Here is a 14,178-nt window from a genome sequence, read left to right as displayed (position 1 = left end):
ACACGCAGAGCACTCTGGCTTCTCATAGGCCCGCAGGACACGCAGAGAACTCTGGCTTCTCCTAGGCCGGACACGCAGAGCACTCTGGCTTCTCCTAGGCAGGACACGCAGAGCACTCTGGCTTCTCCTAGGCCGGCAGGACACACACAGCACTCTGGCTTCTCCTGGGCCGGCAGGACACGCAGAGCACTCTGGCTTCTCCTGGACCGGCAGGACTCGCAGAGCACTCTGGCTTCTCCTAGGCAGGACACGCAGAGCACTCTGGCTTCTCCTAGGCAGGACACGCAGAGCACTCTGGCTTCTCCTAGGCCGGCAGGACACGCAGAGCACTCTGGCTTCTCCTGGACCGGCAGGACTCGCAGAGCACTCTGGCTTCTCCTAGGCAGGACACGCAGAGCACTCTGGCTTCTCCTAGGCCCACAGGACACACAGAGCACTCTGGCTTCTCCTAGGCCGGCAGGACACGCAGAGCACTCTGGCTTCTCCTGGGCCGGCAGGACACGCAGAGCACTCTGGCTTCTCATAGGCCCGCAGGACACGGAGAGCACTCTGGCTTCTCATAGGCCCGCAGGACACGCAGAGAACTCTGGCTTCTCCTAGGCCGGCAGGACACGCAGAGCACTCTGGCTTCTCCTAGGCAGGACACGCAGAGCACTCTGGCTTCTCCTAGGCCGGCAGGACACACAGAGCACTCTGGCTTCTCCTGGGCCGGCAGGACACGCAGAGCACTCTGGCTTCTCCTAGGCCGGCAGGACACACAGAGCACTCTGGCTTCTCCTAGGCCGGACACGCAGAGCACTCTGGCTTCTAGGCCGGCAGGACACGCAGAGCACTCTGGTTTCTCCTAGGCCGGACACGCAGAGCACTCTGGCTTCTCCTAGGCAGGACGCGCAGAGCACTCTGGCTTCTCCTAGGCCGGCAGGACACACAGAGCACTCTGGCTTCTCCTAGGCCGGCAGGACACGCAGAGCACTCTGGCTTCTCCTAGGCTGGACATGCAGAGCACTCTGGCTTCTCCTAGGCAGGACACGCAGAGCACTCTGGCTTCTCCTAGGCCGGCAGGACACGCAGAGCACTCTGGCTTCTCCTAGGCCGGCAGGACACGCAGAGCACTCTGGCTTCTCCTGGGCGGCAGCACACGCAGAGCACTCTGGATTCTCCTAGGCCCGCAGGACACGCAGAGCACTCTGGCTTCTCCTGGGCTGGCAGAACACGCAGAGCACTCTGGCTTCTCCTAGGCTGGACATGCAGAGCACTCTGGCTTCTCCTAGGCAGGACACACAGAGCACTCTGGCTTCTCCTAGGCCGGCAGGACACGCAGAGCACTCTGGCTTCTCCTAGGCCGGCAGGACACGCAGAGCACTCTGGCTTCTCCTGGGCCGGCAGGACACGCAGAGCACTCTGGATTCTCCTAGGCCGGCAGGACACGCAGAGCACTCTGGCTTCTCCTGGGCTGGCAGAACACGCAGAGCACTCTGGCTTCTCCTAGGCCGGCAGGACACACAGAGCACTCTGGCTTCTCCTAGGCAGGACACGCAGAGCACTCTGGCTTCTCCTGGGCCGGCAGGACACGCAGAGCACTCTGGCTTCTCCTAGGCCGGCAGGACACGCAGAGCACTCTGGCTTCTCCTAGGCCGGCAGGACACGCAGAGCACTCTGGCTTCTCCTAGGCCCACAGGACACGCAGAGCATTCTGTCTTCTCCTAGGCCGGCAGGACACGCAGAGCACTCTGGCTTCTCCTGGGCTGGCAGGACACACAGAGCACTCTGGTTTCTCCTAGGCCCACAGGACACGCAGAGCACTCTGGCTTCTCCTAGGCCCGCAGGACGCGCAGAGCACTCTGGCTTCTCCTAGGCCGGCAGGACACACAGAGCACTCTGGCTTCTCCTGGGCTGGCAGGACACACAGAGCACTCTGGCTTCTCCTAGGCAGGACACGCAGAGCACTCTGGCTTCTCCTAGGCCGGCAGGACACACAGAGCACTCTGGCTTCTGCTAGGCCAGCAGGACACGCAGAGCACTCTGGCTTCTCCTAGGCCGGCAGGACACGCAGAGCACTCTGGCTTCTCCTGGGCCGGCAGGACACGCAGAGCACTCTGGCTTCTCCTAGGCAGGACACGCAGAGCACTCTGGCTTCTGCTAGGCCGGCAGGACACACAGAGCACTCTGGCTTCTCCTAGGCCCGCAGGACACGCAGAGCACTCTGGCTTCTCCTAGGCCCGCAGGACACGCAGAGCACTCTGGCTTCTCCTAGGCCGGCAGGACACGCAGAGCACTCTGGCTTCTCCTGGGCCGGCAGGACACGCAGAGCACTCTGGCTTCTCCTGGGCCGGCAGGACACGCAGAGCACTCTGGCTTCTCCTAGGCCGGCAGGACACGCAGAGCACTCTGGCTTCTTCTAGGTGGGACACGCAGAGCACTCTGGCTTCTCCTAGGCCGGCAGGACACGCAGAGCACTCTGGCTTCTCCTAGGCAGGACACGCAGAGCACTCTGGCTTCTCCTGGGCCGGCAGGACACGCAGAGCATTCTGGCTTCTCCTGGGTCCGCAGGACACGCAGAGCACTCTGGCTTCTCCTAGGCCCGCAGGACACACAGAGCACTCTGGCTTCTGCTAGGCCGGCAGGACACTCAGAGCACTCTGGCTTCTGCTAGGCCGGCAGGACACGCAGAGCACTCTGGCTTCTCCTAGGCCGGCAGGACACACAGAGCACTCTGGCTTCTCCTGGGCCCGCAGGACACGCAGAGCACTCTGGCTTCTCCTAGGCCCGCAGGACACGCAGAGCACTCTGGCTTCTCCTGGGCCGGCAGGACACGCAGAGCACTCTGGCTTCTCCTAGGCCCGCAGGACACGCAGAGAACTCTGGCTTCTCCTAGGCCCGCAGGACACGCAGAGCACTCTGGCTTCTCCTGGGCCGGCAGGACACGCAGAGCACTCTGGCTTCTCCTAGGTGGGACACGCAGAGCACTCTGGCTTCTCCTGGGCCGGCAGGACACGCAGAGCACTCTGGCTTCTCCTAGGCCCGCAGGACACGCAGAGCACTCTGGCTTCTCCTAGGTGGGACACGCAGAGCACTCTGGCTTCTCCTGGGCCGGCAGGACACACAGAGCACTCTGGCTTCTCCTGGGCCCGCAGGACACGCAGAGCACTCTGGCTTCTCCTAGGCCCGCAGGACACGCAGAGCACTCTGGCTTCTCCTGGGCCGGCAGGACACGCAGAGCACTCTGGCTTCTCCTGGGCCGGCAGGACACGCAGAGCACTCTGGCTTCTCCTAGGTGGGACACGCAGAGCACTCTGGCTTCTCCTGGGCCGGCAGGACACGCAGAGCACTCTGGCTTCTCCTGGGCCCGCAGGACACGCAGAGCACTCTGGCTTCTCCTGGGCCCGCAGGACACGCAGAGCACTCTGGCTTCTCCTAGGCCCGCAGGACACGCAGAGCACTCTGGCTTCTCCTAGGCCGGCAGGACACGCAGAGCACTCTGGCTTCTCCTAGGCCCGCAGGACACACAGAGCACTCTGGCTTCTCCTAGTCCGGCAGGACACGCAGAGCACTCTGGCTTCTCCTAGGCCGGCAGGACACACAGAGCACTCTGGCTTCTCCTGGGCCGGCAGGACACACAGAGCACTCTGTCTTCTCCTGGGTCCGCAGGACACGCAGAGCACTCTGGCTTCTCCTAGGCCCGCAGGACACACAGTGCACTCTGGCTTCTGCTAGGCCGGCAGGACACTCAGAGCACTCTGGCTTCTGCTAGGCCGGCAGGACACGCAGAGCACTCTGGCTTCTCCTAGGCCGGCAGGACACACAGAGCACTCTGGCTTCTCCTAGGCCCGCAGGACACACAGAGCACTCTGGCTTCTGCTAGGCCGGCAGGACACGCAGAGCACTGTGGCTTCTCCTGGGCCAGCAGGACACGCAGAGCACTCTGCAGTGACTGTGGGGAAGCAGGAGGGAGTAGGAATGGGTCGTGTGCGCTGCCTGAGGAGGGCTCGTCCTGGTTGCTGATGCCCACTGGGTGGCGCCCTGATCTCATTTTTGTTTCTGTTTTTCTTTGCAGCCAAGCTCAACCCCAGGAAGTGAAAGCCCGGTGCCCCGAGAGCCTCTAGTAAGTACCCAGATTGTGAGTCCCTTCTGATGGCCAGAGCTCGGTGTGGAGCTGAAGAAGCCCCGCCGGCCGACGCTTTGCATCAGCAGAGGCCATGGACACCCGCCCCATCAGTAACCTCTGCCCTTGCGTGGAGGGCTTCCCGAGCCTTTCCCCTCAGGGCCTGGTCTTCCCTGGAACCAGAGCCCCTGCCCCGTGCGGGGACACGGCCCTCGGTCTGTGGCCGGTCTGTGAGAGCGTGAGGTGTGGACAGGCCCGGAGGCCAAGTTGGGGCGGGCTGCCGGGCCTGGCCGGCTGGTGGCTGCTCAGGGTGTCCGTGGGCAGGTGCAGCTGGAGTCACGGCTGCTACCACCGACGTCGTCTGCTTGCGTGCGGCCTGTCGGAGGAGGCCAGCAAGCATGGGGCTTTGCCGTGGTGGTCTGAGCACCTTGCCGGCCGCTGTTGCTGCTGCTGCTGCTGCTGCTGCTCCTCCTCCTCCTCCTCCTCCTTCTCCTCCTCCTTCTCCTCCTCCTCCTCCTTCTCCTTCTCCTCCTCCTCCTCCTCCTTCTCCTCCGTTCCGGTCCGTGTCCAGGTCCGTGTCCAGGGCCTGCCGTGCGTCCTCGACTGGGGAGTAGGCACTGCAGACTCAGGGTGGTCGTGCCGAGCCCGTGTCCCGGCGGGGCCTCTGGCGTCTCCCATTTCTCTTCCCTCTCCCGGCACCAGTGGGAGGAGGTGACATCCGGCGCTTAGCTGCTGCGGCCGGTTCCTGGGGCGGGGTGGGCGCCTTTGCACGGCAGGCCTGGGTGACGGCCGCCGTGCTCAGCTCCATGTGGCCCGCTCCCGTCTCTCCCCGCCGGGCCCTCTTCTGCAGCCCCGACGGTGGGAGAGCCGGGGAAGTCGGCTTGGCCCCGGAGAGGGGCCGCCTCAGTCTCTGGGGTCTCGTGGTCACGGCTGCTAGCCGGAGCCCTGGCCTAGCCACGGCCCCTTTTGGCTCTTCACCTCCGCAGCCTTTGTCTCCCACCTGCTGCTACCATCGCCGGGCACTGACGCGTAGCCTCACCACCCTGCGCTCTGCCGCACCTGGTCCTGAGCCTGGGAAGAGCCCAGGCTGTGGAGGTCACTTCTCCTGTCTGTATTTCCTCAGTTCTCTCTGACGTCCTTCTGAAGTCACCTGCCAGCACAGCCACCCACCCACCATTCGGAGCAGGATTGCCGACTCCTGGGGGCTCCTTGTAAGTGAGCCCCCGGCACTTGGCGGCCTCTCCGACTTCTGGGTGTTGGAGCCCTGCAGACCCTCTGCTCTGCGGGCGTCTCTGTGTGCCGCCCGTTTCCTGCCGCGCCGTGCATCTGCTTGTTGGTTGCGTGTGTTTTTATTTCTTTCTTTTCTGGGAGGCCCTGAGCAGTCTTCAAACCCTGGCAGTCCAGAGTTCAGACTCATTCTCTCCAGGCCAACTCTACAATTACCTTATATTTAATTAATATTTCCCCTCTTTACGTACTCGCTGCATAATTGCTCAGAGGAAAGAAAACACGTAGCAGCAATTTATATATATATAAAAAACAATAATTAAAAAAACCCGAAATAAACTCCCATCTCATTTGGGCTGATCCTATGAGTTGGGTAATTAGGGCCCTATTAAAAGGTAGACCCTTTTTCTTTCCCCTCTTTTTTATTAATATTTTTATATTAAACTCCCACAGTCTCTCAGTCATGCCCTTATTGCTTCTGGCCACTGTTAGCAGCAGCCTGATTAAATGAGCGCACCAGCAGAGTTGTGTGGCCCATGTGAGCTCCTGCTGCCTCTTGGGAGTGGGGCGGCGGGGGGAGCGGCCTGGAGAGGAGCCCTCCTGGGGCTGCTGAGGCCCCGCGTGGCCGGCCTGGGGTTCAGGACCCATGGCTGTGAGCTGGCTGCGGGCTGGGTGCGAGTCCCAAGGTGCTGGAGGGGCGATGGGGTGGCAGCGCCACGGCCCTTCACCCACGTCACCCCTGGGTCTGAGACCATAGGAAAGCAAAACTGGGGGCCGGGCGGTAGCGCAGCGGGTTAAGCTCACGTGGCGCAAACCGCAAGGACCGGTGTAAGGATCTCAGTTCGAGCCCCCGGCTCCCCACCTGCAGGGGAGTCGCTTTATAGGCGGTGAAGCAGGTCTGCAGGTGTCTGTCTTTCTCTCCCCCTCTCTGTCTTCCCCTCCTCTCTCCATTTTTCTCTGTCCTATCCAACGACGACGACGACGACGACATCAACAACAACAACAATGATAAACAACAAGGGCAACAAAAGGAAAAACGGCCTCTAGGAGCAGTGGATTTGTAGTGCAGGCACCGAGCCCCAGTGGTAACCCTGGAGGCAAACACAAAAAGAAAAAAGTAAAACTAAGCTGCCTTTTCAGGTAACTCTTGAGAGTTAACTCATATATTTTATCTAGGGGAGGAAAAGACGCTTGGGCACAAGAAACATGTAGCAGCCAGCAGAGAGCGCATCATTCTAGCAAGCAGGACACAGTCCTGTGTAACTCGGCCCTCAGTTGCCGGGTCTGAGCGTGAGAGGGCGGCCATCACTGACCGGAGAGTTGCCGAGGAAGGGGCTGTGTGGGGTGGTGGTGATAGCTTAGGCTCTTAGGGACGGGCTTCGTGAACCTGGAGCCAGGTCTGGTTGGGGGCCACCCTGTTCTGCTTGTGTTTGTAGTTGGTGTTACTGCTTTTTAACTATTTACTATTTTTTAAAGATTTATTTTAATCAAAGAGAGACCAGAACACAGTAGAGATTGAACCTGGGTCCTCAGAGCTGCAGGTGTGAAGTTCAGTGTGGGGCCAGGCAGTGACGTACCTGCTTGAACACAAGTGCCACCAGGTGCTAGGGCCCGGGTTCAAGCCCCTGCTCCCCACCTGCAGGGGGGGAGCTTCATGAGTGGCAAAGCAGGCCTGCAGGTGTCTCTCTTCCCTTTCCCCCTCAATTTCTCTCTGTTCTATCAAATAAATGAAAAATAAGGAAGAAAGGAAAGGTAAGCAGGCAAGCAGGCAGGCCTGGTGTGCTGTCATCATCAGTTTCCCAACCCTGAAGTTCTTTGCATTCTAAAATATCTGTCATTTATTAGTGAGTGACAGGAGGAGAGAGAACCAGAACATAATTTTTTAAAGATTTATTTGTGGGGGCGCCCAGAACATCATTCCGGCATCATATTCTTTGCTGGTGGCGTTCAGGACTTCCTGCCTGAGAGCCCCTGCTTGCTCCCTGTACCACCTCTCTGACCACTTTCTTGCTTTCTTTAAAGATTTATTTTCTCGGGAGTTGGACGGTAGCGCACGTGGTGCAAGCAAGGACCAGCGTGAGGATCCCAGTTCGAGCCCCCGGCTCCCCACCTGCAGGGGAGTCGCTTCACAGGCGGTGAAGCAGGTCTGCAGGTGTCTGTCTTTCTCTCCCCCTCTGTCTTCCCCTCCTCTCTCCATTTCTCTCTGTCCTATCCAACAACAAACAACATCAACAATGGCAATAATAACCACAACGAGGCTACAACAAGGGCAACAAAAGGGAAAATAAATAAAAAGAAAAAAGATTTATTTTCTCTGCCCTCAAACTCTTAATGGCAGCTACGTGTTCTTTGTGCTAAGAGGCCGGAAGTGTGGGCTGCTGGAGCCGGGGGCAAATCGCCTTCTTTGTGAATCACTTTGGGATCGTCTCCCTTCCTTAGGAAAGGGAGGCACCACAGAGGCGGCCCTGCGATTGACAGGCTCAGCCTTGGGCTGTCGGCACTGCTGTTTGGTTTCTTTGCTGGGAAAAAAGGATCTGATTGTCTTTCTTTTTGTAAAATTCAGGTTAATTTATATTTGTTTTTCATTTTCCTTTTTTAATTGGGGGATTAATGTTTTGCAGTCACCAGTAAAATACAGTAGTCTGAACATGCGTGACGTTGCCCAGTTTTCCACATAACAGTACAACCCCCACCAGGTCCTCCTCTGCCGCCATGTTCCAGGACCTGAGCCCCCCCCCCCCACACCCCAGACAGAGTCTTTCACTTTGCTGCAGTGCACCAACTCCAGTCCAGGTTCTGCTTAGCGGTTTTCTTTTTATCAGGGCTCTGCTCAGCTCTGGCTTATGGTGGTGCAGGGGATTAAACCTGAGACTTTAGAGGCTCAGGCATGAGAGTCTCTTTGCATGACCCCTGCCCATTATTTTTCAAGAACTGCTTCTCCTTCTTTTCCTCCTTCTTTTACTAGTGATTTAATAATGATTGACAAGATTGTGTGGAGTAACAGTGGTACAATTCCACACAGTTCTCACTACCAGAGTTCTGTGTCCCTATCTCCCATCCCCTCCACTGGAAGCTTCCCTCTTCTTAATCTCTCTGAGTATGGACCAAAATTTTTTTTTTTTAAATTATTTTATTTTATTTCCTTTTGTTGCCATTGTTGTTTTTTGTTGTAGTTATTGTTGTTGATTTCGTCGTCGTTGGATAGGACAGAGAGAAATGGAGAGAGGAGGGGCAGACGGGGGAGAGAAAGACACCTGCAGACCTGCTTCACCGCCTGTGAAGCCACTCACTCCCCTGCAGGTGGGGAGCCGGGGGCTCGAACCGGGATCCTTATGCCGGTCCTTGCTTTACACCATGTGCGCTTAACCTGCTGTGCTATCACCCGACTCCCCCAAAATTCTTTATGGGGGGCAAAAGGAGGGAGTTCTGGCTTCTGTAATTGCTTCTCTGCTGGACATGGGGTGTTGATCCATGCACCAAGCCTGTTTGTTTGTTTATTTCTTTTTTTAGGTTTTTAAAAAAATATATTTATTTATTCCCTTTTGTTGCCCTTGTTGTTTTATTGTTGTAGTTATTGATGTCATTGTTGTTGGATAGGACAGAGAGAAATGGAGAGGGAGGGGAAGACAGAGAGGAGGAAAGACAGACACCTGCAGACCTGCTTCACCGCCTGTGAAGCGACTCCCCTGCAGGTGGGGAGCTGGGGCCTGGAACCGGGATCCTTACACTGGTCCTTGCGCTTCACGCCATGTGTGCTTAATCCACTGCGTTACCGCCCAGCCCCACCAAGCCTGTCTCTGTCTTACCCTAGTGGGGCAGGACTCTGGGGAGGTGGGGCTCCAGGACACATTGGTGAGGCCGTCTGCCCAGGGAGGTCAGGTTGATGTCATGGTAGCAGTTTTCAACTTCTGTCCATGAGTGAGATCATCCCATACTCATCCTTCTATTTCTGACTCATCTCACTTCACATGATTCCTTCAAGCTCCATACAAGACGAGGTGAAGAAGGTGAAGTCACCATTTTTTACAGCTGAGTAGTTTTCCATTGTGTATCTAGACCACAACTTGCTCAGCCACTCATCTGCTGTTGGACACCTGGGTTGCTTCCAGGTTTTGGCTGTTACAGATTGCGCTGCTGTGAACACAGGTGCACACAGATCTTTTTGGATGGGTGTGTTGGGTTCCTTAGGATCTGTCCCCAGGAGAGGAATTGCAGGGTCACAGGGCAGGCCCACTTCTAGCCTCTGAGAGTCTCCAGACTGCTCTCCACAGGGGCTGGACCCTGACATTTCCACCAGCAGTGCAGGAGGGTCCCTTTGTCCCCACAGCCTCTCCAGCATTTGCTGCTGTGACCTTTTCTGACGTGTGACACTCTCACAGGGTGAAGTGGCATCTCACTGTTGTCTTCATTTGCGTATCTCCGACCATCAGAGACTTGGAGCATTGTTTCATGTTTGTCGGCCTTTGGATCTCTTCTGTGATGAATATTCTGTTCCTGTCCTCTGCCCATTTCTGCATGGGGTCATTTGTTTTCTTCTTGCTAAGTTTGGTGAGCTCTTTGTATATTTTGGATATTAGCCTCTTGTCTCATCTCCCATTCTGTAAGGGGTCTCTTTGGGTGGTGGTTTCTTTTGCTGAGCAGAAGCTTTTCAGTTTGGTGTAGTCTCGAAGGCCTGACTTTCATTTCTGCCCTTAGACCAGAAAACCTGTCCTGTGCTCTGTGGTGAGAAGGAGACTCACATGCTTGTGTGTGGCCGTGCTTCCTGCTGACCCCAGGTGGTGGAGTGGTGTGCTCTGGGACTGCCTCTTGCCCTTCAGTTCTGCACAGCCACCGCCACAACACCAGCACCCGGCCCAGCAGCCCAGACTGGACTGGGGTCGTGGTCCTGTGACACCATGATACTCTCAAGGCCGTGTGTGAGGGTCACAGGCCCTTCTTGATAAATTCTCTAGACTCCCAGTTGAAATTCTCCGGCTGCTGTTGGCAAGAACTCTTTGCCAAAGTGTTTCGAATGGCTGATGAGCTGTCTTTTCTTCACTCGTCACTAAACTTTGCCTGCTAGGCCAAGGAGTCTTGACAGCCCTCCAGAGGACTGACTGCCAGATTCTCCCTGATGTTTTTTTAAAAATTATTTTCCCCAGCGCCTTTGTGAGCTTATGCTTGGATCATAGACTTTGGGTTGGCCTGGTCTTGTCACCAGGCCTTGCAGAACCGGTGGAACACTGTCTGGACCAACTCGGTTCTTGTCTTAACTTGGGTGTTGAAACTGGGTCAGGATAATCCTGAAGCCCCTTTCCATCAGCTCTGTGCCATCCGGAGTGGGCAGATGAGCGCAGTGTGGTTTTTCTCGTTTGCCCACGTCCCTGTGTAGGCTCCTCACGCACAGCGGCACTTCTCCTTGCCGGCCACACGGCACGCACAGCTCTGACTGAAGCAGAATCCCGCTTTGGGCTCTTTGAGCCAAGTTCTCGCTGACACCAGCCTGACTCTTGTCCTCTTTCCTCTCATATGTCTAGAGTTTCTGTTTTTCCTTCTAGCCTTTTCCCCGTGCCCTTCCAATAAAATAACCCCAAACTGCAGTACGTGTCTTTTTTGAAATAACTTTTTAAATATACTTTATCTGTTTTTAAACATTTATTTACTTTATTACTTTTTATTATTTTTTAAAACATTTATTTATTCCCTTTTGTTGCCGTTGTTGTTTTATTGTTGTAGTCATTATTGTTGTTGTTATTGATGTCGTTGTTGGATAGGACAGAGAGAAATGGAGAGAGGAGGGGAAGACAGAGGGGGAGAGAAAGACAGATACCTGCAGACCTGCTTCACCGCCTGGGAAGCGACTCCCCTGCAGGTGGGGAGCCGGGGGCTCGAACTGGGATCCTCAGGCCGGTCCTTGTGCTTTGCGCCACCTGTGCTTAACCTGCTGCCCTACCGCCTGACTCCCTAATTTTTTATTTTCTAACCAGAGCAATGCTCAGCTCTGGCTTATGGTGGTGCGGGGGTGAACCTGGGATTTGGAGTCTCAGGCAGGAGAGTGTCTGTGCCGGCCCAGTGTGCTGTCTCCCCCGCCTACTGCACCATGTCCTCAGGACTGGCACCATCAGTGCGCTCGCTGCACCTGACGCCGGTCCTTGCGCTTTGCGCCATATGTGCTTAACCCGCTGCGCTACCGCCCAGCTCCCACAACCTGCAAATTTTACATATGATGAGATTTTTTTGAGAGCCAAACACCACATCCACATAGCTTTTACTCCAGCGTAATGCTGTCATTGCCTACTGATATAATAGCATATTGATGCTTCATTATCAGCTGTCAATCTACTTGTGCCTAACTTATGTTAAACTTTTTTTTTTTTTGCCTCCAAGATTATTGCTGGGGCTCAATGCCTGTACTAAGAATCCATTGCTCCTGGGGGCTATTTTTTCCCTTGTTATTTATTGTTATTATTGTTATTGCTGTTTTCGTTGTTGTTGGATAGGACCGAGAGAACTCGAGACAGGAGGGGAAGACAGAAGGAGAGAAAGTTAGACACTTGCAGACCTGCTTCACCGCTAGTGAAGTGATACCCCCTACAAGTGGGGAGCCGGGGGCTCGAACTGGGATCCTTACGCCGGTCCCTGTGCTTTGCGCCATGTGCACTTAACCCTTGTGCTACCACCCCTATATGTCAAACTTGATCTCAGCCTTGTATGCACAGGGGACAGTGCGGTGTGCACGGGGTGTCAGGTGGTGTAAGGCGTCCAGTAGGGTGATAACGGGGCTTCTGTTGCCCCATCCTTGGGCTTCTCCCTGAGGCTGAGGTGGAGCCTTGCCCAAGGGTGGTGTTCTTCTTTGAAATACTTTGTTTCCTTATTTTTATTCAACTCTGCCATCATGTTTCAGCACCTCGGCAGCCCTGCCCCACCCACCCTCCCCAGAGTCTTTTACTTTAGTGCAATACACCACAACTTACTTATTCACTTACTTACTTTATTTATGTATTTTTTAAAGAGAGACACCTGCAGACCTGCTTCACCGCTTTTGAAGCGACTCCCCTGCAGGTGGGGATCTGGGGGCTCGAACCGGGATCCTTACGCTGGTCCTTGTGCTTTGTGCCACCTGCGCTTACCACGCTGCACTATCACCGGACTCCCAAATTTATTTATTTTTAATGAAAGGAGCAGGAGGAGAATGAGAGAGAAAACCAGACATCACTCTGGTGCACGCGCTGCCGGGGATCAAACTCAAGACCTCATGCTTGAGAGTGCCCTGCTTTCTTCACCGCGCCGCCTCCTGGGCCACATTTCCTAAGGTTCATCACTTTTGGTCTCTATCCTTCTGGGGACCTGCGAGCTTACGCCTGGGACGCCTTCCAACTTCCTGTGGTTTTTAAGCTAGTTAACCAGAGGCTGATACCAAGAGGCCGGGATGTCTCGGAGCTTCTCCTTAGCAATGGCTCTGGCTAGTTCCTGCTCTACCAGAGCCCTCACAGGGTGCACCCGGCACAGTTTCACGGCTCTGCGTTTCTTCGTGGTTAGAGTGCTTTGGAGTACCTCCCGGGCCCCTCTCCAGAGGGCCTCCTCCTCAGGCTTTATGCTCAGAGGGACACTTCTGAGGGACACATGCACATGCTTAGTGCAGGCGTGACTGCTGTGTGGGCAGCACACGGAGTGTTGGGTAGTCTGCCAGTCCCCTCCCCCCCTTAAACACCAGTATGTCTGTATGAGATTAATTTGATCCCACTCAAGGTTGCGTTCTATTTACATAAATCACTTTTACATTTACATAAAGCACCACCCTCCCTCCAGGGCATTGGTGGTTCAGTGGTAGAATTCTCGCCTGCTCCGCCCCCTCTCCTTGTCACACCCTGATTTTCACCAGTCACTTTTCTCTCCACCCTCTGTATGTCACACCCTGTCTATGTCACATCCTGTTCACACCCTACTTGGGAAGTGTATATATAAAGACAACATTGTTCGTTTTAGTTAGTTTTTAGTTTAGCTTAGCTCGGCTTAGATTGTGCTGCGTTCTGCATGAATAAAGAGATACTGTGTACAGCTCAGCCATGAGTCCCTGGTCATCTGTCTCCGCCCACGAAGCTAGTCCGACAAGGGAGCACATGCTTAGTGCAGGCGTGACTGCTGTGTGGGCAGCGCACGGGGAACACATGCTTAGTGCAGGCGTGACTGCTGTGTGGGCAGCGCACGGGGAACACATGCTTAGTGCAGGCGTGACTGCTGTGTGGGCAGCGCACGGGGAGCACATGCTTAGTGCAGGCGTGACTGCTGTGTGGGCAGCGCACGGGGAGCACATGCTTAGTGCAGGCGTGACTGCTGTGTGGGCAGCGCACGGGGAGCACATGCTTAGTGCAGGCGTGACTGCTGTGTGGGCAGCGCACGGGGAGCACATGCTTAGTGCAGGCGTGACTGCTGTGTGGGCAGCGCACAGGCACGTATCTTGTACACTCAGGCTCTTTGTGGGGCAGTCACATCCACTCAGATTCGGTGTCCGTAGTGTGGTGCCGGCACGTCCGCCTCACGCCGACCCCTCAGTACAGCACCCAGGCCGCCGTGTCACTGTCACTGCGTGTGGCACGGAGAACCCCAGCTGGAGACCGCCGGAGCCCCCGTCCTCCCACCGAGAGATCAATGATTAATGTGTAGATTCAAGGCTAGGATACGAAGCGTTGGCCAGAGGCGTAGTTCAGTCGTGGACTGCGTGCTTTTAGCACGCGTGAGGGAGGCCTGGGTTCGAGCCTCAGCCGCACACTGAAACTGAGCGAGTAATACAGAGGAAACCCTGTTGTCAGGTGACAGCTGGGGAGGGGCTAAAGCGAGGCGGCGTCTCCACCTGCTTCCCACTCAGGCCT

At 55.9% G+C, this 14,178-nt stretch overlaps 2 protein-coding genes across 7 annotated transcripts in view; one reads left to right on the top strand and one right to left on the bottom strand.

The window, feature by feature from the left end:
• The window catches only part of DFFA (DNA fragmentation factor subunit alpha), a 401,378-nt gene that overhangs the window by 250,342 nt on the left and 136,858 nt on the right, over nucleotides 1-14,178 (bottom strand). The gene's annotated exons all lie outside the window — the stretch shown is intronic.
• Nucleotides 1-14,178, top strand: part of PEX14 (peroxisomal biogenesis factor 14) — a 154,258-nt gene that overhangs the window by 24,405 nt on the left and 115,675 nt on the right. For 4 of the 5 annotated variants that reach the window (XR_009544420.1, XM_060170924.1, XM_060170925.1 and 1 more), the window contains exon 2: nucleotides 4,055-4,102. The exons of the other annotated variant lie outside the window; for it this stretch is intronic. Coding sequence is in view for 3 of the 4 variants with exons in the window: in XM_060170924.1 (XP_060026907.1) it covers nucleotides 4,055-4,102 (48 nt within the window). In the remaining variant the exon portion in view is untranslated. The remainder of the gene's footprint in view (nucleotides 1-4,054; nucleotides 4,103-14,178) is intronic. 5 annotated transcript variants of the gene reach the window in all.

The sequence above is a fragment of the Erinaceus europaeus genome, chromosome 13, assembly GCF_950295315.1.
Source record: "Erinaceus europaeus chromosome 13, mEriEur2.1, whole genome shotgun sequence".
Lineage (NCBI taxonomy): Eukaryota > Metazoa > Chordata > Mammalia > Eulipotyphla > Erinaceidae > Erinaceus > Erinaceus europaeus.
This window is presented reverse-complemented; position numbering and strand designations above follow the sequence as displayed.